Here is a 25,942-nt window from a genome sequence, read left to right on the forward strand (position 1 = left end):
TGGACAAGTCCCCATGATCCTGGGCCAAAATTAATGGCTGGGAGGGAGAGGGTGATTGAAAATGACGGCTGACATTGAGAGCAAAGTCCTGAAAGTCCCCGAGGGGCCATTACTTACCTCATTCCCTTGCAGATCAAGGCAGGGACAAACCCCAAAACAGACACTTTGAGACAAAACTTAATCAGACTACCTTTCCTTCCTCCCTTTCCCAAGTCTGGTTGACTCTCGTTCAGCTCTATTCCCCACCGACTACAAGTGCCCCACCTCAGACAACTTTGGAGCCAAGGCCAGCCTGGCTCCAAGATGGAATCTTTGGCATAGCTATGACTGTGGTGCCAAGAGAGGGGACAGGATCCCAGGTCCCAGGCCATTCCTGAATACAGCCGTTTCCTGTGGCTCGGGGTGAGTATTTGGGTTCCAGCAGTCAACGGCTCTAGCCAGTGAGGTGGGTGACACATGTCCTGCTCTCTATCTTGGGCAGTGTTATGCAAACAAAACAAAGGCATCCCAGAAACTCACATCCCTGGTTGAGGGCTCCTCAGGCAGATCTGTAAACAGCCCGCCTACTTCCCACTGGTGACAATGTAGACCTCGGTGAGCCTCACTTTCCTCCTCCCTCCCTTGTAGAGGGGTACCTACCTTAGAAACTAAAACCTACCCAATAGGGTTGGTGTATTGCACATATAAGGTGTAGCTATGGACTGACTGTGTGTGGCTCCCCAAATTCCTATGCTGAAACCTTAACCTCCAATGCGATGGTGTTTGAAGGTGGGGACTTTGGGAACAAATTATGGTTAGATGAGGTCATGCGGGTGGAACCCCCATGATGGGATTAGTGCGCTCATAAAATGAGGAAGAGACAGAAGCTCTCCCTGTGTGTGCACAGAAGGAAGGCCACATGAACCCAGCCTCTAGATTTCTAGCCTCCAGAACTGCGAGAAATAAATGCTTGTTGTTTAAACCATCTTTTCTATGATATTGTTATAACAGCCTGAACTGGCTGAGACAGGTATCTAGTACAGTACCACTATTATCATTCCAAAAGAATTTAAGGTGAGAACAATATTTTTAGTGTGAATTCTCTGCTCTAACCAGACTGACAGTGTGGTTACTGCTCCCCACCCCCCAACACTTATGCCTACACCAATCCTTGAACCAAAACGCTCTCCTCACAGTGCTCTTTGCCCATCAGAATTCCTCCAGCTTGACCCCCATCTCCTCCGCAAGGGGCTCCCTGACCACTGCGAATACTCTCCTCTGACGTCACAATACCAGGGTTGGCCACTCCGTTAGTTTCTCACTTATGATGTGCTCCTTCTGCCGATCCTGACTTTTGTGAATGAGAATGCCTCATCTCCCTAATTGGAATCAAAGCTCTTGCAGGGCAGGAAGCACAGAGCTCCCCTGGGGCACCTGCAAATAGCAGGAGCTCACGTTCTCCAGCCTTCACGGGGCAGACCCTCAATCCAGCCCAACAATCACCTCTCTGACCGCTAGTTGGCCCCCTTTCCTCTTTGTTTCAAATGTGTTCTACTTGCCTCCAGATGCCAGCTCTCCTTTGCTCCAATAAGCTCAACACTGTTTGCCTTCCCACTTTGAAAAAAGAAGAAGAAAAAAAAAAACGCAGGCCAATTCAAAATGGCCTCTTCCCCCAATTCCCTACTCCCCTCAGCCTTTTTTGATAACTTACCAGCCTTTCCAAGCTCCCTCCTGTCCTGGAGGAAAAATGTCCCTGCCTCTTCCTGTCCAAGGTTAATTAGTCTCTCTCGGAAGGTCTTATCCTATGTCTCCAGGATCCTACTCCTTCACACCCCCCTATTTCATCTGTAATCACTCTTTCCCCAGGTTTATCACACACATGAATCTCAACACAGACTCCCCCTTCCAAATACCGCCCCACCTCTTTCCTTTCCCTCTCAGAGTAGGAGCCTGTACCACTGTCTCCATTTCCTCACTTCCACCTTCCTCTTCAACCCACTGTAATTGGCTTTTGTCCCAACACAAATCACTGTGATCACTTCCTCAAAGGCCCCTAGTAACCTCCAAACAGCCAAATCCAAGGTTCTGTCCTTGTCTTCTATTTGTACGTATGGCTCAAACTGTAACTGCTTTTTGACCTTTCTTCTGGACTCCCACACCATGGAGATGATCTGCATGGACCGCCACCGCCCCCAAGTCAGGTCTCTCCTCCTGCCTTCTCCATGTGATGGCACCACTACCCAACCAGTCACCGAAGCCAGGCACCTTGCAGTGGACCGTCAACTCCACCCTCTGCCCTGCATCCAACTAATGGCACTTCTCTTAAGTCTACCCCCAAGATGTCTCCACATCTCTCCTGTCCATGCTCACACACATTGCCCCAGTTCAGGCTCTTATCACCCTTCACACAGAGCATCATCTCCCCAACAGGTCTCCCAGCCGTCTAGAGCGCCATGTGCCACACCGACACAGTAAGTGACCAACCAAACTACTGACCTCATCATTCATGTGTTCAATAAATAGTCACTGAGTGCTCATCATGGACTGGCACTGTTTGAGGCACTGGGGGTATGTGAACAAGGGTGTGTCTCCTCTCACGGAGCTTACAGGAGAGTAGAGAGAAAAAGACAATGCGTGTATGTGCACGTGTGTGTGTATGGATATATGTAAGGTGGTGAAACCTACAGCAGGAGATGGGGAACACGGACTGATGAGGGGTGCTATTCTGTATAAAGTGAGGTCAGGTGGAGCCTGGGAAGCCATGGTAAAGACTGGGGGGTTTACTTTGGGGTGGGGGTGGGGGATGCCCCTGGAGGGTTCTGAGCAGACAAACGTGAAATGACCTCACCTATGTTATAAAGAGGTCACTCTGGCTCTTGCAGATAAGACTAAGGGAGGCGAGGGTGAAGGGGGAGGCCAGTCAGGAGAGCCTGGCCTGAGTCAGCACCAGGAACGACGCTGGCTGTAGCACTGGCCGCGCAGACGACAGGTGTGTTTCAACTGTGACTGAACAGGTTTGCTGACAGACTGAACCTGAGTGGACATGGAGGAGTCCAGGACGACCCCAAAGTTCAGCGTCTGAGTGACAGGGAAGGTGGAGCCCATTTATGGAGACCTGAGGGGCCTTGGGGAGGTGCAGATTGGGAGACGGGGTGGAAGGGGTGGAAATGAAGAGGACCGATTTGGACGTGTTAGGATTGAGTTTCCAGGTGGAAAGGTCATGTGGACAGCTAGATGCTCAGGGGAGGGACTGGGCTGGAGATACAAACTCTGGGGTTATCAGTATACAGGTGATAGGAAAACGCCCGAGAAGGGATGGAGAGCATGCCGAGAGCGAGCGTCGACAGAGGAGAGGTGGCTGGAGGACGAGCCCTGGGCATGCCGACAGACACTGAGGGGTCAGGACCAGGCGGCAGACCGAGGAGCCAAGCAAGGGGATCCCTTGAAAAGTAACACCGGAAATGGAAGAGCACTCCCTCCCAGGGAAAATGGATCTGATCTGGAAAAATCTTTAATATATTCATCGAGGAATTAACACTTGAGATTCTCTTTCTTTTTCTCTAAGAAGCAGATATAGGATTTGACTCATTTCCATATTTCAAAATAAATTCCAGATAATATAAACACTAGAATCCCCTAATAACTTAGAAAAGTAGGGCTCCTCAATTAGCCTCTCACTAGCATACTTCAAAGTCACCTTCTTCTTAGTTAACACGAAAAAGCAGTGTTATGTTCACCAAAGGAACAGTGTGGCGCTTAAACAGCATATGGCATATATGGCATATAAATAGAAAGACCACCAGAACAGAACAACGAGTCCAAAAGCAGACCCAAGTACATACAAAGATACAGACTATGGAAAAGGTGGCTTCTAAATTCACTGGAGAAAGATGGATTTTCAAATAAATGGTGCTGGGACAACAGTCATTTAGAAAAAAGATAAAACTAGATCTGCACCTCATACTGTACACTGGAATTAATTCCACATGGATCAGAGATCTAAATTTTAAAATGTACATTTATGTACCAATGTTTCCTTAGGTCTTTCTCCCAAGGCAATAGAATTAAAAACGAAAATAAACAAATGGGACCTAATCAAACTTACAAGCTTTTGCACAGCAGAGGAAACCATAAACTAAACGAAAAGACAACCTATAGAATGGGAGAAAATATTTGCAAACGACGCAACCAACAGGGCTTAATTTCCAAAACATACAAACAGCTCATACAACTTGACAACAAAAAAAACAAACAACCCATCGAAAAATGGGCAGAAGACCTAAAGAGACATTTCTCCAAAGAAGAAATACAGATGGCCAATAGGTACATGAAAGATGCTCAACATTGCTAATTATTAGAGAAGTGCAAATCAGAACTACCATGAGGTATCACCTCACACTGGTCAGAATGACCATCATTAAAAAGTCTACAAATCACAAATGCTGGAGAGGGTGTGGAGAAAAGGGAACCCTCCTACACTGCTGGTGCGAATGTAAGTTGGTGCAGCTACTGTGTAAAACAGTGTGGAGGTTCCTCAGAAAACTAAAAATAGAACTACCATATGATCCAGCAATCCCACTCCTGGGTATATATCCAGACAAAACTCTAAATCAAAAAGATACAGGCACCCCTATGTTCCTAGCAGCACTATGCACAACAGCCATGACATGGAAACAATCTAAATGTCCATCAACAGATGAATGGATAAAGATAATGGATAAATGCCATTTGCAGCAACATGGATGTAACTAGAGATTATCATACTAAGCAAAGCCAGAAGGAGAAGGACAAACACCATATGATATCACTTATATGTGGAATCTAAAATACGACACAAATGAAGCTATCTAGGAAACAGAAACAGAATCAGAGCCATAGAGAACAGACTGGTGGTTGCCAATGGGGAGGGGGTTGGGGAGGGGAGGACTGTGAGTGTGGGATTAGCAGATGCCAGCTGGTATATATAGGATGGATAAACAACAAGGTCCTACTGCATAGCACAGGGAACTGTATTCAATATCCTGTGATAAAACCATAATGGAAAAGAATTTGAAAAAGAATGCATGTATGTATAACTGAGTCACTTTGCTGTACAGAAGTAATTAACACAACATTGTAAATCAACTCTACTTCAAAAACAACAACAAAAATAAATAAATAAAATGTAGACTTAGCGTGTGGTCGTGTTCCAATAAAACATGATATATAAAAACAGGTGGTTGTGCACTTACAGTCACCTGATCAATGACAAAGGAGGCAAGAGTATACAATGGAGAAAAGACAATCTCTTCAACAAGTGGTGCTGGGAGAGCTGGACAGCTACATGTAAAAGAATGAAATTACAACATTCTCTAATACCATACACAAAAATAAACTCAAAATGGATTAAAGACCTAAATGTGAGACCAGATACTATAAAACAACTTGAGGAAAACATAGGCAGAACACTCTTTGACATAAATTGCAGCAATATTTTTTTTTGATCCTCTCCTAAAGTAAAGGAAATAAAAGCAAAAATAAATAAATGGGACCTAATTAAATTTAAAAGCTTTTTCACAGCAAAGGAAACCATTGACAAAATGAAAAGACAACCTTCTGAATGGGAGAAAATATTTGCAAATGATATGACCAATAAGGGGTTAATATCCAACATATATAAACAGCTCACACAACTCAACATCAAAAAAAACCAAACAACTTGATTAAAAAATGGGCGGAAGAACTGAATAGACATTTTTCCAAAGAGGAAACGCAGAGAGCCACCAGGCACATGAAAAGATGCTCAGCATCGCTAACCATCAGGGAAATGCAAATCAAAACCACAAGGAGATATCACCTTACACCTGTCAGAATGGCTATCATCAAAAAGAATACAAATAACAACTGTTAGCAAGGATGTGGAGAAAGGGACCCCTTATACAGTGTTGGTGGGAATATAAATTGATGCAGCCACTGTGGAAAACAGTACGGAGGTTTCTCAAAAAACTAAAAATAGAACTACCATATGACCCAGCAATGACACTCCTGGGTATATATCCAAAACAAACAAAACAAAACAAAAACACTAATTTGAAAAGATACAAGTACCCCAATTTTTTTAGCAGCATTATTTACAATTGCTAAGATATGGAAGCAACCTAAATGTCCATCAACAGGTGAATGGATTAAGAAGTGGTGTATAGAGATACAAGGGAATAGTACTCAGCCATTAAAAAAATGAAGAAAACTTTGCTGTTTGTAGCAACATAGATAGACTTGGAGGGCATTAGGCTAAGTGAAATAAGTCAGACAGAGAAAGACAAATACTGTATGATATCACTTCTATGTGGAATCTAAAAAATACAAGAAACTAGTAAATATAACAAAAAAGAAGCAGACTCACAGAGAACAAACTAGTGGTTACCAGTGGGGAATGAGGGTGGGGAGGGGCAATATAGGGTGGGGGAGTGCGAGGTAAAACTGCTGGGTGTAAGACAGGCTCAAGGATGTACTGTACAACAAGAAGGGGAATATAGCCAATATTCTGTAATAACTATAAATGGAAAGTAACCTTTAAAAATTGTATAAAAGCAGGTGGCTGGCCCGTGGGCCACAGTTTGCTGAATCTTAACATATAGAAACAAATAGGGATCCATTTTAAATTTATATATACATGCTTATTTTTTGCAAAAAGAAGTACAGGAAGGATAAAACAAACTAATAAAGAAGTTACCCATGGGAGATGGATGGGAATGAGGTAGAAAGAATAAGGATGGGAGTGAGATATCTCTGAGTATATCTTTCTGTACCATTCTGATACAATAAAAAGTACACAATATCACCTGTTCTTGCCAAAAACATTTAACTTGAATCTGATCATGAGGAATCAATCAGAGAAATCTAGAATGTGAGACGCTCTACAAGACAACTGACCTGGATTCCTCAAAAAAGTCAATATACTGGGTGGAGGTGTAGTAGGGTGAAGGGGAGCTGGAATTATTTTAGAGACTAAAAGAGCCTAAAAAGAGACAGAACTACCAACATAATGTGTGAATTCTGATTGGATCCTGGAACCACAGAAGAGATTTTGGGGACAACTGGGGAAATTTAAATATAGACTATATTTTAAATATTATTAAATCTTTATGAAATTTCTTAGATGTGATCATTATATGTGATTATTTAGAGAATGTCCTTAATCTTCAGAGATGCATGTTGGAATATTAAGAGGTGAAATATCATGATGACTGCAGCTTATTTTCAGATGATTCAGGGGAGAAAAAAAGGGTATATGCACGTATGTGTGTGTGTGTGTGTGTGTGTGTGTGTGTGTGTGTGTGTTTAGAGCTGGGGAGTGGAAGGGAGGAGGAAGGGGGGAAAACTGGAAAAAAATATTTTCGTTAGTGCTATTTTGAAGGTAACAACTGCTGAAGGAAATTCTGAACAAAAGTAATGACTCTTCTTTGAGAAAAAGAAATTCCTTCCCTGAGTTTATCGTTGGCCATCACACTGGTGTAGTAAACGTATATACATACATACATGTATATTGGTTTACCTTTCGTCTGAGACTTACTACAAGGGATTAAAGACCAAAATGATTTGTAATCCAGCAGTAACTAACAGGCAAGTCCATTCTGTTTAGAAAGTAACTTTAAGAGCTTCCCTGGTGGCACAGTGGTTGAGAGTCCGCCTGCTGATGCAGGGGACACAGGTTCGTGCCCCGGTCCGGGAAGATCCCACATGCCGCGGAGCGGCTGGGCCCGTGAGCCATGGCCGCTGAGCCTGCACGTCCGGAGCCTGTGCTCCGCAACGGGAGAGGCCACAACAGTGAGAAGCCCGCGTACCGGAAAAAAAAAAAAAAAAAAAAAAAAAAGAAAGTAACTTTAAGAGAAACACAGAATGTTAGAATACGGAGGAACTTTGAAAACATGCCAAGTGAAAGAAGCCAGTCATAAAGGACCACGTAACATATGATTCCATTTACATGAAATGTCCAGAATAGGCAAATCAGAGAGACAGAAAACAGGTTGGTGGTTGCCTGGGGCTGGGGAGGTTGCAGGGGGACACAGGCAGTGACTACTAATGGGTATGGCGTTTCTTTAGGGGGTAATAAAAATGTTCTAAAAGTGATTGTGGTGATGACACTACAGCTCTGAAAATATACTAAGAACAGCTGAATTGTACCTTTCAAAGGGGTGAATTGTAAGGTATATGAATTACATCTCAGTAAAGCGGTTATAAAAAATAAAAGAACAACACAGGAGCACAGTGTCCCCTGCCCGCCCCCCGTCCCCGCCCCCCACCCCGTGACCTGCCAGCACTCACTTGGAAGCCTTCATGGAGTCATCTGCCCAGCCTCCTTGCCTGCGTGGTGGCTTGGGAGGGGGAGCCTGCAAGGGAAGAGACGTCAACAAAACAGTCACCCAAGACCAGCGTTCAAGCACACAGGGCTGAGGTTAAGGTAACCTAAACCAACCTTCTGAAACCTTCAAATGCAAATACAATACTATGAAACCTGGGTGCTTTCGTACCCTTCTGGAGGACAATCTGGCAACGTCTACTGAAAGCCTTAGAAATGCTCACACTTTTTGAGCCAGCAATTCTAACCCCAGGAATTTATCCCAAGGAAATAATCAGAGAGAAACACAATGTCATTTTTGAATATAATGAATAACTGGATGTCAATAAGGAATTTAAGTAAATCACGGAATACACATGTGAAAATACTATGCAATAATAAAAAACTGTATTAAAAAGGAATTAATGATATGAGAAAGTTCAACATGTGCTAACTTTTTAAAACATGTTCAAAATAGTAGCTATATGCTTCTAATTTTGTGAAAAGATCACTAACACAGAACATGTAGCGTTAATCAGCTATCAGTGCATGAATGAGAGGATCCAGTGAAAGAATTATGGCGATTCCTTTTTCCTTCTTTATGCTGTTGTGCATTTTCCAATTCCTTTTTACCGTCAATTTATATCACTTTTATAAAAAGAAAAGTAATAAAATAAAAATATAAGAGAGAGGCTTGCTTCAAAGACACAAACTCAAGTGGTGGGTTAAAAAGCTACTCAAGTTATTTGGGCAGGAAGCATTCACCTGCGATAGATACATCCACAAACCCAAGTGCAGGAATTCTTGTAACTATTTTTGATTTTGTGGGCCGCACAGTCTCTGTTGCAGCTACTCAACTCTGAAGCTGCAGGGCAATCAAACCACAGACAAGAAGTAAACACCTGGGTGTAATGTGTTCCAATAAAACTTTACAGAGACAAGCAGTGGGCCAAATTTGGCGGGAAGTATTCTGCAGACTCCTGCGCTGAAATCACTGTAATGCCCTTTCAATCTGTTGCTTAAAACCTAGCTTGCAGCTTTTTAAGAAAACATTCCCTCAATATGGTGAAATACCTTTTAACTTTTGATATTTCTATTTTACACCAAGATGTGTTTCCTTTCCTGCTTCTCTGGTAGCACCCCAGCCTGCCAAGGACATGTTCCATCTAGAGACGGAGTCTTTCTGCGGGATGAAGCAGAAACTGTTGGAAAGGCCTGATGGAGGAGAAGGCAAGTCCTGGAAAGCCTGCATCCAACTTAGCTCCTGGGAAACCTAAGTAGTACTTTAGAGAAAACAAACTTGAGTAATGAGGTTCTGTACTCTCAGAAACAACAAAAATGTAGAAGTAGAAAACGCACTATTGCTTGTCTCTCTCGGGGGGAACCCAAAGAAGATGAACGAAGAGATCCCCACCATTAATTCCCAGTCCATGCATCCTTTTTTAGTATCCCTGCCACACACAATCACCGGTCCCCAGGCTGGACGGAGAAGCCTTCCATCCCAGGACCCCTCTTCCCTTAGACACAGGTGACTGAACCAGGGCTGCACCAGTCAGAGCCAGTCACAACCAATCAAGTTCTCTGTCCCAGGAATCTGGAACTGAAGCTCAGAGGTTAGGCTGCTCAGACAGCACTGAGTGTTGGAACTATAAGGACCAGCTGGAATCAGAATAAGCCCAAACTACCACAAGCCAAAGTTGTGTATAAGCAGAGACCAAGAACGTTGTCTTGTTCAGCTCTTACCATGTGGAAGGCATTGCAAATGTTAAAGAGATTGGAACTGAACCATATCGGGCCCCTACAGGAGGTTTTAAACGAATCTGGCCCACAGCTTTCTTCCCTATGCTTTTGCAGATAACATCCCACTTTCCTTTACCCAAGGGTAGGACCATCTTGTGACAATGTGCATTCCTGAATTTGGAGGTCACAACTAGGAACTGCATATTTCGTTTGGCCATACAGTGGTTTTTGTCTGTTTTTAAATTTAAACTACCATTCTAAAAATTGTAAGATTTCCACACAAAACAGGACTCTCCGGCTTCTCTCGGAAAACTGGAAACTCTAGCAATGCTGGGGCTGAGAAGCAGCCGCCCTCTGGTGACTGGACACGTGCATTCTAGCTCGCCACAGCCCCCACCCGCTCTGTCTCTCTCCTTCCTGCTGAAGTCAGGTGCCAGTTGACATCTATTACGATGGCGGTTGTGCTGTTGTTTCTCTTCCAGTACAGAATTCTCTCTCGCTTCCTAGGCCTACTGGAAGTGGGAAAATGAAAGCTATGTCAGATGTTTTGACAAAAATGGGAACAAGCATATTTCTTGGGTGGAAGTGAGATCTTTTCTTACCACGTCAGTGTGCACACTGCAGGTATGCCTGTGTCTAACCCCCAGTCCCACTTCACTCACCCAGGTGCCCTGCCTAGCCCCTGTGGCATCTGAGTGTGTGGCCCTGGAACTAGCTTCTCAGAGCTGGGATCCCCTGTTGTCTGCTCTTTGCTCTGGGTGTTGGACAGAATAAACCCACGTGAAATCCGTGTTGCCATGGTGTCAGGAGGCCCAGGCCTATTTGGCACTTTTCCACTGATAGTCTACAAGAAGAAGGGAAGGGGTCTGGTGGCCTTGGCAAGGTTCCTCAACCTGTGTGTCCTGACCCCACCTCTGCTTTCTGCCATGGGGTGTAGGTGACAAGGGGGACAGGAGGGGACTTCCCTGGTGGCGCGGTGGTTAAGAATCCGCCTGCCAATGCAGGGGACTTGGGTTCAATTCTTGGTCCAGGAAGATCCCACGTGATGTAGAGCAACTAAGCCCGTGCACCACAACTACTGAGCCTGCGCTCTAGAGCCCACGAGCCACAACTACTGAAGCCCGTGCGCCTAGAGCCCGTGCTCCGCAACAAGAGAAACCACTGCAATGAGAAGCCCGCGAACCATATCGAAGAGTAGCTCCTGCTTGCCGCAACCAGAGAAAGCCCGCACACAGCAACAAAGACCCAACGCAGCAAAAAAAAAAAAAAAAAAGGTGGTGGTGGACAAGAGGAGCAGGGATTGAACTGGGGAGGGATTGTGAAAGATTAGGCATAGTGGAAAAGGAGCATAAGTGACATAAATTTAGGTCAAAACTCACTCCTTTGAGTAACCACTGAGCTGTTGAGGGATTAAATTAGTGACTATATGGTAAATGCTTAGAGCAGTGCCTGGCACATAACAAGTACTATATTTTTACTGTTAGCAGCAGCAGCAGCATCACTAATGTCAATATTTGAAAGGTTAGGCCACGTGTAATAACATATACTGTACCATTTGGAAAAGAGGGGGAATAAAGACTCCTCTGAGCCTGGCCTGAGCTGTCATTTTGACTACTGATGCATCATATGGTTAATAAAGTTCCCTAAGATTCCAAACCCCCAAATGATCTGCTTTCTCTTCTTTAACCACAAACCCCAGAAAGTCACAGCTATTGGAAGGATGAGTGAGAATCCCTTCGGCCTAGACGTAACACAAAGACACTTCTTTTCTCATCTTCTTTCCACTCCGAAACAGTGCCAGCTGCTAAATTAGGACAGCAGCTTCGAAACAGAAAGACCACCACACAAGAGTCACTCCTCCGCAGCCGAAGAATTTAACAAGTAGTCCCCAAATCAAAGGGGCTTTTGCACTAATAACTGAAGACTTCCGGAGTTGACATAATGTTGTAAAAACCGTATAGGCTGCTTTTCCTTGAGATCACCTGGGAGAGGAAGAGTTACAAAGTACTTCTCTGCACCAAATGGGGCAGGGTTATAGTGGCCTTCCCTGCTCCCCACTGGGAGTCCTGGCCAACCTCTGAGAGAGCACTGAGGTGGCCGGGAGATGGGGGGCGGGCAGAACTCAGCTCTCTGCAAGGTAGGGCTTGGGTGTTTGGCGGGAGATGTCTCTCCTGATGGGGAATCCTTATGGTCATGATTTAATACTCTGAGTCCTAGGATAAGAAATTCTTCGTTTTTCTTTTTTTAATAAATACTCCCCACTATGAGTCTTGTTACGGGCACACACAAATACCCTGTCTCCGGGCTTCCCTGGTGGCGCAGTGGTTGAGAGTCTGCCTGCCGATGCAGGGGCCACGGGTTCGTGCCCTGGTCTGGGAAGATCCCACATGCCGTGGAGCGGCTGGGACCGTGAGCCGTGGCTGCTGAGCCTGCACGTCTGGAGCCTGTGCTCCGCAACGGGAGAGGCCACAGCGGTGAGAGGCCCACGTACCGCAAAAAAAAACCAAAACAAAAAACACAAATACCCTGTCTCCATGAGACAGATGTAATTAACCATTATTACCAAGTGACAAAGGCTTGTCCCCAGAATTCAACTTGGTTCCTATGTGGGGAGCTGAGCACTGTCCTACATGCATCAGGTGAGTTAGAAAAAGCAGAAGACGTCATCCCTGTCCTCAAATGATACCCCGGGTCCAATGAGGCTGGAAAGAGGCAGAATTCAGGGTGTATCAGGTCTGTATGAAATCTATGTGATGGACATTGGGCTTAATCTGAAAACGCCAAAGCCACACTGGAGTGGGGAGGTAGGTATCAGGGATGGAGGAACTGACAGTCCTTCCAGCGAGAGGCTGCATCAGGGTCCAAAGGTGAAGCTGAGGAGGAATCCCTCAGCCCTGGGGCAGTTCCACTAAACTCTGCAGTTTTCTCGTCACCTTTGGTGGTTCTTATTGGGCCACACTCTCCTGGGGCATCATTCAGACAGCGCTCTGACAAGCGTGCCTACGTTTGCAAGGCCTGACTGAAGGCTACACAGAATCGTACCAGCGTGGGAAGTGCTGAGGACGAGGAGGTTGACGGAAGCTTTATGGAATAAGTGGGGCTGGCCCTGGATTGGAAAGATAAGCAGAAATGTAAAGGAAAAGCATTCCAGAAGCAACCAGATGCAAGGTGCAGTGACACCAGGATAGCACATAACACTCAGGCTGTAGCAAATGCTGTTCACTGATCACTGTACTGGTCAGGGTCCAAGGTCCTCAGCACCTATCACTGTACAACGCAGGCTGGAAGCGAAAGCTGATGCAACTTGATCACAATGGAGTAGTTTAAAATTAGGTGCAAATGATCTTTGAAACGTAAGCGGGTGACTGGTTTTTCACAATACAATTTCAAAGGTCTGGTGGGTTCTTTTGCATGGACGGTCCAGCCCCTGAATATCTGGCTGCTCTCCCTAAGAGCTATGACGACGTCATCGAGACACCTGTTAGCACAGTTTCAGAAAGAGCGCCGCGGCCCTCCCCCCACGACGACGTGAAACACAGGACACACTCTAGACCAAGACCCTGCTGTTGCTCCTTTTAGAATCAGCTGCCAGAATTGCTGTGCTCTCCCTGCCTGTGGTGACAGATCAGATGCTGGGCAGCTCTGGGAGCATGAATGCCCTCCCCAGCTCACTGTCAGAGCCCAGTCCTCACAGAAAGTGCTGAGAAGTTGTCACCCTTCATTACGGACCCCACCATTTGGGCCAGGGGTCCTTCCCTCTCCTGCCCACCAGGTGTGGGTAGGACAAGAGGAGACATGAATGTGTGAGTTATTATTTCTCAAATCTTGTGCGTCTGGGTTCTCTGTGTAATGACCTGGGCATTTAAAGAAAAAGGAATTTACTCTTGCTCCATCCTTGAAACTAGAAACTTAGTCTAAGACAGCTGTGGCTTTTTTTTCCACCGAGCCCACCAACTCCACAATCCTCCTTGACCAAGCACCTGGGAAGACATCACCCATCTGTATGAGGTATGACTCTGGAAGAAATCTGTTTCCTATCCCTGTGTTAGGAAGGAGGGAAAAACAAACAAACAAACAAACAAACCCAGATGGGTGAGAGAGAGTAGAGCTCGAATGATCTTAAAAGCCAGAAAGAAGAGAGGACCTAGACCTAGAATTCAAAAGTCCTGGCTTATCCTTTAAATAAGGCATGGCCCCAAGACATCTGCTGGGAAAACGATTTCCAATTTTGGTAGATTTACCGCCAGGTAACATTACCCAAACTTGTTTTTAAAAAAGAAAGAGTCTTAAAATGTGCAACCCCAGGAGGGACAGAAATAGGAGCGGGTGACGGTAGCCCTTAAGTAGTGCATCCCTCGTGTTCTCTCTTAAAAGCTGGAGTCACGTCTCCGAGTGTGGGAAAGCAGCACAGCCTGCCGGGGCTGCCGCCTGATGGACGGAGGGGGCAGGACCCCGCATAGCTCCTGGAGAGAAGCAAAAATGTGCTCTCTCCAAAAATAAACAGGGGCAGAAATGACTGCGAGTAAAGGGGTGGAAGCACGTGACTGGTGGTTGCGGTCCTGAAATACCAGCTTTCTACAAAAAGGAGCCGATGAGAGGCAGAGAGCAGGAAATTCAGGAAACGGCCACTTTATATGGTCTCATCCGAATGGGCCAGGATTCAACTAACTGGAATTACCAAGTCACAGGGAGCCTTTAGGGCTAGACTTGTTTCTGATCTTTATATGGTTCCCCCAGATTCTTAAGATGCCGAAATAGAAAAGATACTGCAGTGCCAAAAAAGGAGCCTTTTGAGTTTAGAAACTTCTCACACACTCTCAGAAGTCCTGGAGAAACCCCACAATGTGAATCAGTCCAAAATCCAAACGGCAGCCTGTTTCAAAAAGCCAGTCCAAACACACGCATGAATTCCCCAAAGAAAAGGCATTCAGTTAAGCAAGAGCCACTGCACACCTCCCACCTCCCACCTCCCATGTCCAACCCTTGATTTCTGGCTAAAAACAAACTTCCTTTCCTTCCTCCAGCAACCTGACGGAAGACCCAGGAAAGCTGCTCTTATGTGCTTGAGGAGAGAGAAGACTAACATTTATTAATAGGTGCGCACACTGCAGGGGCTGCATTTATTCCTCAAATCTGTCCACCAGGCACAGTTCCATCTCTGCCAATTTCTTCCTCCAGCCTCAACCTGGGTCTGACAACTAATTCGTCACAGACCTGAGTCTTCCCCTCACGGGTTTAAGGTCATGGCAGGTAATGGAGCATGCAAGCTTATAACTGAACCCTTATGAATAAATGTAGCTCTTTCAAGCTGAAATGGACATAGCAAGATGCGAACTCTATTTTAGTATAAGACAGAAACCTGATCGTCAATAGATGCTAAAGCCATTAGGTGAAAGACTGATTGACAGGGAACTGGACATTCTCTTGATGCCAAAGAATCGCCCCACACATTATGTGCCAGGTGCGAGGGAGAAAATGTTCCTTGACAACAGAGATATCTGTCAGCACCCTAACTCAGTGATCACACTTAGCACGTCAACAATGGGGACGTGATGTGCTACCACCTGAGGCATACAGTGCCACCCAGGAAAAGATACTGCCCCAAGCATTCAGCTGGAATGTAAGCAAGCCTTCCAATCTGACTTCCGGCTTACTGCAGATCAGGTGAAAGAGGAGGAAGTTCAGTGACACTAGGAAAAAAGAATCAGAAAAGCCAGCACAAGGGAAACTCTGAGAATAACTGGCCCAAACTCTTCAAAAGGTTAATACCATTAAAAAGGGGGCTGGGGTGGAGACTATTCCAAATTTTTTAAAAGAGACTTAAGAGAGAGAAACTTAGTAGAGTGGTTCTTGATTGGATCCTGGTTTGAAAACAGTTAGCTATAAAAGATATTCTGGAGACAACTGAGGGAAATGAATATGGCCTGGGTAATAGATGGTATTAGGGAATTGCTAATACTGTTAGGTGTGGAGTTGTGGATTTCTAGGAAAATGTCCCTATTTCTCAGAGATATATGCTGAAGAATTTAAGTGACATTTCATGATGTTTGCTTTGAAATAACTCAGCAAAAAGTTATATGTAAAACATGTAAATACATATTTTAAAATATTTAAAAAATTATCATTCAAGCAAATACAGCAAAATGTTGAAAACAATTGAACCTAGGTGGTGGGTGTATGTTGTTCATTGTACTATTGTTTCTACTTTTCTGGATGTTTCAAATTTTAATGAAAAGCTAAAGGTAAAAAAGAAAAACTAGATGCATGAAGTTCAGATTAACAAAAGAGAAAAAAGACAGGGGTGGGGAAGAGGAGAGCACCAGTACGAGGGTTGTTCGTAGGTGTATCTGCTCAATGAAGACCTGTGCTGAACAGGAACAGAGACCTTCTCCACTCTGTGGCTGGGAACTCCGAACACCAGTACCCTGAGGGCCAGAAAACAACTCTACACCCAAAAGGTAAGGTCAGATCCCTGCCAGGACTAGACATGACGGGAGAATGAGTTTCTAAATAAAAGTGCCTCCCCGCACCTCTCACCCCACCCCCAATTTGCTGTGGATTGTGTTTTAATTGTGCATATATGCATATGTGAAATTTGGGTAAGGAAAAAAATGTGGTAGAAAGAACACTAGACCAGACTGCTTCTAGTCTGGGCTCTAGTCCTGACTCTGCCACTAACTAGTTTCATGATCCTAGATTTTAACTCATAGTAGAAGTGATTCCTCCCAATTCTACAATTCTGTGATTCTCTGAGTCTACGAATTGTATTTTTCAATTCAGGGAGAGGGTATCTAGGCAAAAAGATGTAAACGATGACATGAAATGTTTGTATTCAATCTGAACTTGTATGAGCGGGTGGGGACAAAAAACAGAGAAGAAAAGGTTACAGGGAGAAATGAGAATACGTAAGCACACAGATTTGATCAGTGGTGAATAAGCCAACCTAGCCAATGAGAAAGAATACATTAACTAATTGATAGCTCATAATTATAATACCAGCCAACATCTACTGAGGGTTTACTCTATGCCAAAGCTTTAGAAGGATTACTTTGCAGAATCCCCGAGACCCTGTGAACTGTCCACTACTGTGCAACAAGTTTACCCACGAGGAAACTGAAGCTGAGAGATTAATTTAAAATCATCCTAGCAGTAAGAAATGAAGCAAGGATTCAAATCCAATTTGGTTTCTGACACCAAAGCTTGGCACTGAACCAGATGATACATGATTTCCCAGATGCTAGGTTCATGCCAGCTAGAACAGGAGTGAAAGGACACAGCGGCTACAGAAAAGAATCTGTCTGGACTGGAACAAAGTGCCCAAGAACAAGAGAGACTAGATCAATGACAAGGTTAAGACCTGGGAAGACCAAACCAAAAGGACCACCTCCTTCATGTATCTTCTGGGTACAAAGTACAGTTGACCGTTGAACTACACAGGTTTGAACTATGCGGGTCCACTGATACGCAGATTTTTTTCAGGAAATACAGTACAACACGATCCGTGGTTGGTGGAATCCATGAGGAACCATGGATACGGAGGGTGGACTGTGGGACTTGACATCCACCGATTTTGATATCCATGGCGGGGAGTCAGAGGAGGTGTCCTGGAACCAAATCTATATGTACTGATAATATAAATATGTTCAGTAAGACAGGAGGAACAGCAAGAGGCTTGGTCTAACCCTTACCTCTTTCGTGAGGCAAGATGAGGGAAGGGTTAAGGGTAAAGTCAGGATTAAAAAGTGATGCCAAAAATAAACCTTAACAGCTTGATCACTATGCCAAACTGTGTTAGGCTGAATTTAATATAAATCTCTGTACTTAGAAAGTAGCTGTCGCTTTACTGCATGTCACAGATACTCTCCACATACCAACAGCGCAGTAGCTTTGAAGAATGAGTGACTGGGGGGCAGGGGGGAGGGAGTTTGCCAGAAAGAAGTAAAGAGGGAAAGTTATAGTTTTCAAGTTATAGTTTAAGGGGGAGGGGAGGGAGGAGAGGGACAGGAGGGAAAGGAGGGATGGTCCTGGGCTCAGATTCTAGAATCCTCACTTTCTAAGCTAGGTAGCCTTGGGCTAGTCACACTTTCACTAAGCCTCTTTTCCTCCTGCACAAAATAAGAGTGATCACGAGTCTCTTACAGACCTACTGTAAACACGGGAGACAATCTTGGGCACAGAGCAAACACTTAATAAGTGCTGGTGACAGTGGCTACTATATTATTTATAAGAAATGATAAAAGTAATGAAATGCAGCCTTTGGAGGAAAAAAATCCTTAATGCCCAGGGTTGAGACAACGGGAAGATTGGGGGAGGTAAACATATTATTTGGGACTGCCTTGCACAAGTTTCATTCCAGGGGTCCAGCTCTTACCTAGTCCAGCTTCCCTGAACAGAGAGAAATTCTTTCAAGTTGCCTGAACCAAGAGGAGGAAGTCACAGTCCCTCTGCTCACTGAGAAATAAATGTGATGTTCAGGCAACCACAGTATCTGGCGATTACTCTCGTGGTGTCACACTTCTCCCAATATTCCCACGTACCCTATCATAAAAAGACCCAAATCCCATATCTCAATACAGTCATCAAACTGCCCACTTCAAATGACTCATGGGATAGGGCTGCCAGCCATTTGTTAAAGAGGCTGATCCAAAGAGAACAGATTTCAGCCCCAAAAATTATTCTTAAAATTCATCCTGGATGTTCTTACCTTGGGTGGCATCCTCTTAATCTCAATTACATCCCTCTGGGTCATCCGAAATCAGCTTTCTTGGGTCTATACCTTCCACACACTTATAAAGAAATACCCTGTTCCCCCAGACTTTCTTCGGTTCAGCCAAAATAAACATTCCTTTCAACTTGCATCATAAATCAAAACCTATAGTTTTTGTCATTCTCGTAACTCCTTTCAGTTTGTTAAAACTCATGTGCATGTGTGTAACCGGAAGGACGCACAGCGTGGAGGATGTGAGTTCCCAGCACTCCAGGAAGCGAGCCCTCCCGGCACCTGTGACTTCGGATAAGCAGAGCCTAGACTTGCTACCTCAACCCAATCCAGATTGGGATAACCTGGAACAGAAGGAGAGCACAGGAGCAAGCTGTAACCTCGCTGCTTTAGGAAACCTGATCTCTCACAATCCCTCAAGGGCATTGATGGAAAAGAAGTGGAGGGAGCGTGGAAGAATATTAACCCTTGCGTCATTTGAAGTGGGCAGTTTGAGGACTGTGTATTGAAATATGGGATTTGGGTCTCTTTATGATAGGGTACGTGGGAACATTTGGGAATATTCCCCATCCTGTGGGATGCAGAGAGGAATGCCCGTCCAAATCCCTACTCTGTTCACCGCTGTGAGACCACGGACAACACAGGCCTCGCACTGCAGTTCTTTACCCTGCGGTGGCCCTGGAGGCGAGGGAAGGTGCTCTGGGCGAGACCAAGTCATGGCTGGCAAATTAGCACACACCTCACTACCTCCCCTCACAAGATTTCAAGGGAGCCCAGCAACCCTCAAAAACTGTTTTAACCTTCTAGAACTGCGTTTCCTAGACTTCCAGATTTCATGGACAGCCAATATTTCGAAAAACAAACTTTGTTTGTGGGGGTGGGGGTGGGATGTGGTTGGCAGTATCGAGTTCACAGCTTTTAATTTTGTTAAGAATCTTTAAAAAAAAACAACACTATTTCCTCTCACCACTATTTCATTAAAGAAGGGATCTGTTCAAGCTCCCCAAATTAGGAAGGACACAAACCAGAATAAAGAATGGTCCTTGATGGTGAATAAATTTAGTTTATGAAAAACGTGCTACAGTGTTCTTGGTTCTCTCATTTTGGAAAAAAACATTCTCCTAGACCAGTGTTAAGACGTGCTATGCTCTCTTTCTTCTTCAGCTTTTCAGTCCAAGCCCAAGGTTGATTTCTCAGGCTCTCTTCCCACCCTTTCTCAAACAAGAAAGGCGTAAGGCCATCCGCTCAACTGCTCCCAGGTGACAATGGCCTGGTGCAAAAGGCATGGCCTGGGTACACGTAACCCGTAAATCTTCCTACTCAGCTGATGTACAGCACTGTATAAGTTGAAGGGGTACAGCATAATGATCTGATGTACACACATCATGAAGTTATTATTACAGTACGTTTAATGAATATCTATCATCTCATATAGATGCAGAATTAAAGAGATAGAAAAAAAATTTTTTCTTGTGATGAGACCTCTTAGGATTTACTTTCTTAACAACTTTCATATATATCATACAGCAGGGTTCATAGTATTTATCATGTTGTACATTAAACCCCTAGAACTTATTTATCTTATAACTGCAAGTTTATATCTTCTGACTGCCTTTGTCCAACTCCCCCTTCCCCCCACTCCCACGCCCACTCCCACCTCTGGTAATCACAAACCTCATCTCTTTTTCCATGAGTCTGCTTGTTTTTGAAGTATAACTGACCTATGTTAGTTCCTGTTACACAACACAGTGATTTGATATTTCTATACTTTTCCAAATGATCACCACGATGAGTCTTGTCACCATACAAAGATATTACATAGTTACTGACTATATCCCTCCACACTGTACATTTCATCCCCGTGACTCATTTATTCTGCAGCTGGAAGTTGGTACCTTTTAATCTCCCTCACCTATTTATTTCCTCCCCCGCCCCCTCCCCTCAGGCAAACACCTGTTTGTTCTCTGTATCTATAACTTCAGAGTTCTTTCTCGACTACCTTTACAGAGTGTTCAGCACAGCACCTGCAAGGATTAGCTCTTACATCATGGGGACTGAATCCCATGTCTCTGGGCCTCTTTCATACCCATGTTTCTGATCATTACTCCCAAATCACCAGGGATGTTAGAACACTTCCTGTCTCAATAGCTAAGGCACCTGAATGCCCGTCAGTTATTCCAAGAGAAAGTGTTTGTTGTTTCTGCCCCAACCACTCTCATTCGTTTCTTGCCAACAGTACCACTTGAAAAAAAACCACAGTGTAGTCTGAAACAATCCAAAAGCAACTGACAGCTTCTGGATCCAGTAATGGGGGAGCAGTTTGTATTCAACTCACCTTCACACAGATACCAAGTATAAACTCTGGACAAAATATAGAAAACAACTATCTGAAGGCACTAGTGGGCAAACAAAAGCAGTAGGGACACTGGAGGGGATCTGATCCTTGAAAGACAAGAACTGCACTGGGTAAAAATCCATGTTTAAATGGATTTTCCCTTTGAGTGCACTCTCCAGTCTGGGCAGCAACTGAGCAGCTAGAATTCAAGCAGGAAGCTGCAGTTTTATTGGTTTGAGGACAAATTTGGGGCTGCCAGAGTCACTAAAGATAGACAGGGAGAAATCCTGGGAAGGAGTGAGCCCCAAATCTGCATATAAACTCCCCTAAAATCCTTTGGTCATGGAGGAGACTCCAAGAAACTCAGTGAAAAGCAATTGCTGAAGGGCTAAAAATAAAAAAGAGTGGAGGTAAAATTTCAGCTGCTGCCCATTGCAGGCAAGACACAGATTGGAATATGAGTTCCAAGTTAAAGGTACTTGATACACACCTTGGATTTTCCACTGAAATCCCAGAAAAACCACACCTTAGGAGTAAAGACCACGTCCTGGGTCTATGGGATTTGCTCTGGGACTAAAGGCAAAACCAAAACAGACCTGACCTAGCAAAACCTAAAACCAAGTCTTCACAAATTCAAGGTGATCTGAAAATAATTCAACTGCCTGCTAAAACAAAAATCAACACTTTTCAAAGAAAGGTAACATAATCCAGAGTTTCTACAATGTATTATCCAAAATGTCCGGCATATCAACAAAAATTACCAGACATGTGAAGAAACATGAAAACATGACCTATAGTCAAAAGTAAAAACAATAAAAACTGACACCAACATGACCCAGATATTGGAATTAACAGACAAGGGTTTTAAAGCAGGTATTATAAATATATGTTCAAGGATTTCAAAGATGGTCATAATGAATGAACAAATGGGGAATCTAATAGAGAAATAGAAGCTATGTAAAAAAAAGAAATGGAACTTTAGAATTTAAATGTTCAGTATCTGAAATGAAAAGTTCAGTTTGAAGACAGCAGAGGAAATGATCAGTGAACCTGAAGACAGATCAACAGAAAATATCCAATCTGAAGAACAAAAAGATAAAGGAAAGGGGAAAATTAACAATGCTTCAGGGACAAAAAAAAAAAAAACACACAGGACAAACCGAAGGGACAATATCAAGCAGTTTAACATACAGGTAATTGGAGTCCCAGGAACAAGGAGAGACAAAACAGAGCAGAAAACATATTAGAAGTAATAATGGCCTAAAATTCTCCCATTTCGTGAGACATATTGACTTACTGACCTAGAATCTCGGCAAATCCCAAGCAGAACAAATACAAAGCAAATCAGCTAGGCACATCACAGTCAAACTGCTGAAATCCAAAGATAAAAAGGAAGCTTTAAAGCAATCAGAGGAAGGAGAAAAGACTTACATAACGGAGAACAATCGTCAGAAACAATGAAGGCCAGAAGACAAAGGAATGACAATCTTTAAAGTGCTGAAAGAAAAAAATGTTCAGTTCAGAATTCTATATAAATAAAAAAGATCCTTCAAAAATGAGGGTGAGGGCTTCCCTGGTGGTGCAGTGGTTGGGAGTCCGCCTGCCGAAGCAGGGGACATGGGTTCGTGCCCTGGTCCGGGGGGATCCCACGTGCCGCGGAGTGGCTGGGCCCGTGGGCCATGGCTGCTGCGCCCGCGCATCCGGAGCCTGTGCTCCGCAACGGAGAGGCCACAGCAGTGAGAGGCCCGCGTACCGCAAAAAAAAAAAAAAAAAAAAAAAATGAGGGTGAGATAAAAATATTTTTAGATAGAGCAAATAGAGAAGTTGTTCTTGGCAAATCTGTACTGCAAGAAATGCTAAGGGAAGTTCTTCGGGATAAGGAGAAATGACACTAGATGGAAATTTGGATCTACAGAAGGAGATGAAGAACAATTATAATGGTAAGCATATGGGTGATAAAAGACTATCTTTGCCAAAGCAATCGTGAGAGAAAAAAACGGAGCTGGAGGAATCAGACTCCCTGACTTCAGACTATACTACAAAGCTACAGTAATCAAGACAATATGCTACTGGCACAAAAACAGAAATATAGATCAATGGAACAGGATAGAAAGCCCAGAGATAAACCCAAGCACCTATGGTCAACTAAGCTATGGCAAAGGAGGCAACAATATACAATGGAGAAAAGACAGTCTCTTCAATAAGTGATGCTGGGAAAACTGGACAGCTACATGTAGACAAATGAAATTAGAACATTCCCTAACACCATACACAAAAATAAACTCAAAATGGATTAAAGACCTAAATGTAAGACGGGACACTATAAAACTCTTAGAGGAAAACACAGGAAGAACACTCTTTGACATAAATCACAGCAAGATCTTTTTGGACCCACCTCCTAAAGTAATGGAAATAAAAACAAAAATAAACAAATAGGACCTAATGAAAATTAAAAGCTTTTGCTCAGCAATGGAAACTATAAACAAGACAAAAAGGCAACCCTCAGAATGGGAGAAAATATTTGCAAATGAGTCAACGGACAAAGGATTAATCTCCAAAATATAAACAGCTGATGCAGCTCAATATTTAAAAAAAAACAACCCAATTAAAAAAGGGGTGGAAGACCTAAATAGGCATTTCTCCAAAGAAGACACAGAGATGGCCAAGAGGCACATGATAAGCTACTCAACATCACTAATTATCAGAGAAATGCAAATCAAAACTACAATGAGGTGTCACCTCACACTGGTTAGAATGGGCATCATCAGAAAATCTACAAACAGCAAATGCTGGAGAGGGTGCGGAGAAAAGGAAACCCTCTTGCACTGTTGGTGGGAATGTAAATTGATACAGCCACTATGGAGAACAGTATGGAGGTTCCTTAAAAAACTAAAAATAGAATTACCATATGACCCAGCAATCCCACTACTGGGCACACACCCAGAGAAAACCATAATTCAAAAAGACACATGCACCCCAATGTTCACTGAAGCACTATTTACAATATCCAGGTCATGGAAGCAACCTAAATGCCCATTGACAGACGAATGGATAAAGAAGATGTGGTACATATATACAATGGAATATTACTCAGCCATAAAAAGGGACGAAACTGGGTCATTTGTAGAGACGTGGATGGACATAAAGTCTGTCATACAGAGTGAAGTAAGTCAGAAAGAGAAAGGGCAAATATTGTATATTAACGCATATATGTGGATGGAATCTAGAAAAATGGTACAGATGAACCGGTGTGCAAGGCAGAAATAGACACAGATGTAGAGAACAGACGTATGGACACCAAGGGGGGAAAGCGGTGGTGGTGGGATGAATTGGGAGACTGGGGTTGACATATATACACTAATATGTATAAAATAGATAACTAATAAGAACCTGATGTATAAAAAATAAATAAATAACATTCCCAAAAAAAGGCTATCTTTTTTCTTAATTTCTCCAAGTGACAACTGTTTAAAGTGAAATGACAATTGTATTGTGGGTTTTATAAAGTATGTAGTTTTAAAGTACATGACATTACTAGCACGAACGATAAAGGGGACAAATGGATTTATACTGTCACAAGGGTCTCACATTTTATGTGAAGTGATATAATACTAACACTAGCTAGCCAGTGGTAAGTTAAGGATGCATATTCTAATCCCTAGAGCAACCACTAAAAAAATAGTATAAAAAGCTATACCTAAAAAGCCAACAGAGGGATTAAAATGGAATATAAAAGCAATCGGCCAAACACGGTGACATAATCCTCTATCATGCTGGGTAAAGGCATGTGACCAGAAATGTTTCAGTCTATCACCAATCACACTCAACATTAGTCTGAACCCTTTTCCTGTAAAGTATCATTATTAAGAGAATATTTTACTATCATTCTGCTCCTTCTCAGTAATTACTGACATGCCACATAATGAGAAGAAATCTAGCCTAGCTAATGAGGTCAATGAGGCTTTCTGCCCACCACCCTATGGTTCCCAAGCAGATTAGACATTCTCTATTCACAGCCCACTCTTTCCATCTCCTTGCCTCTCTTAAATCCTGGCTTTCCCCCATGGACTTCATTTCTCCTGCAGCTCTTTCAAGTAGAGCCTGTTCATTCTTTGAAACCCCACGAACAAGGGTCCCAAGGTAACCCTCCTGTCTCGCTCCCCAAAGTTCCTCTAGACCATTACTCTTTCAAATTATTATGGAACATTTTTCTGAAACTCATATTGTTCAGCTACATTGCATCTCTTACCTTCTTCATCCCTGTCACAAATAATTTCCTGAGCACACATTGAGCAAAAACGTGGGCATTCCTCCCCCAACACTAGTGCCATCATTCTAAGTCAAGTCAAGGTTCACATGAACAGTTCATCTAATGCTTAGCCTCATAGTTCCCTGATCCTTTAAATGCCAATGACCTTGCTACTTTTTCGAACTCATACGCTGGAGCTGCTCCAATCTGAAATACCTAGTCCCTTCCTCCCCTCCTGATCTAAGAACTTCCTTCTTGGTTTCTCTTCCTTCCCTATCAACCCAGCTCACTTCCATGGTCCTGATGGCATTCATGTCCTACATTTCCCCTAGAGCTCCCCCCAACCTGGATCAAGCCAATCCTATGCCTTCACTGCGTCAATACCTAGCCTGCTGAGGGGTGTTGGAGAAAACTGCACAACCATGCAAATTAAGGCTTCACAAGCTCATGTTTTGCCTTCTCTCAGCTGGGTCCTACCTGGGCTCCCTGCTTCCAGTCTCACCTTCCTCCAGTCTATACTCCACCCCTGCCTGCACGGGACCCTAGGAGTTACAGAGAGTTCTAGACAGGAGTTACAGAGTTCTAGATAGGGAGGAGAAGCTA

General features: G+C 43.7%; 1 protein-coding gene across 2 annotated transcripts in view; it reads right to left on the bottom strand.

Annotated features, from left to right (window-relative positions):
• Positions 1 to 25,942, bottom strand: part of IFT43 (intraflagellar transport 43) — an 88,053-nt gene that overhangs the window by 47,082 nt on the left and 15,029 nt on the right. For both annotated transcript variants that reach the window (XM_060004149.1, XM_060004150.1), the window contains exon 3: positions 8,284 to 8,348. In XM_060004149.1, the coding sequence (XP_059860132.1) occupies positions 8,284 to 8,348 (65 nt within the window). The remainder of the gene's footprint in view (positions 1 to 8,283; positions 8,349 to 25,942) is intronic.

Source organism: Delphinus delphis, chromosome 2, assembly GCF_949987515.2.
Source record: "Delphinus delphis chromosome 2, mDelDel1.2, whole genome shotgun sequence".
Classification (NCBI taxonomy): domain Eukaryota; kingdom Metazoa; phylum Chordata; class Mammalia; order Artiodactyla; family Delphinidae; genus Delphinus; species Delphinus delphis.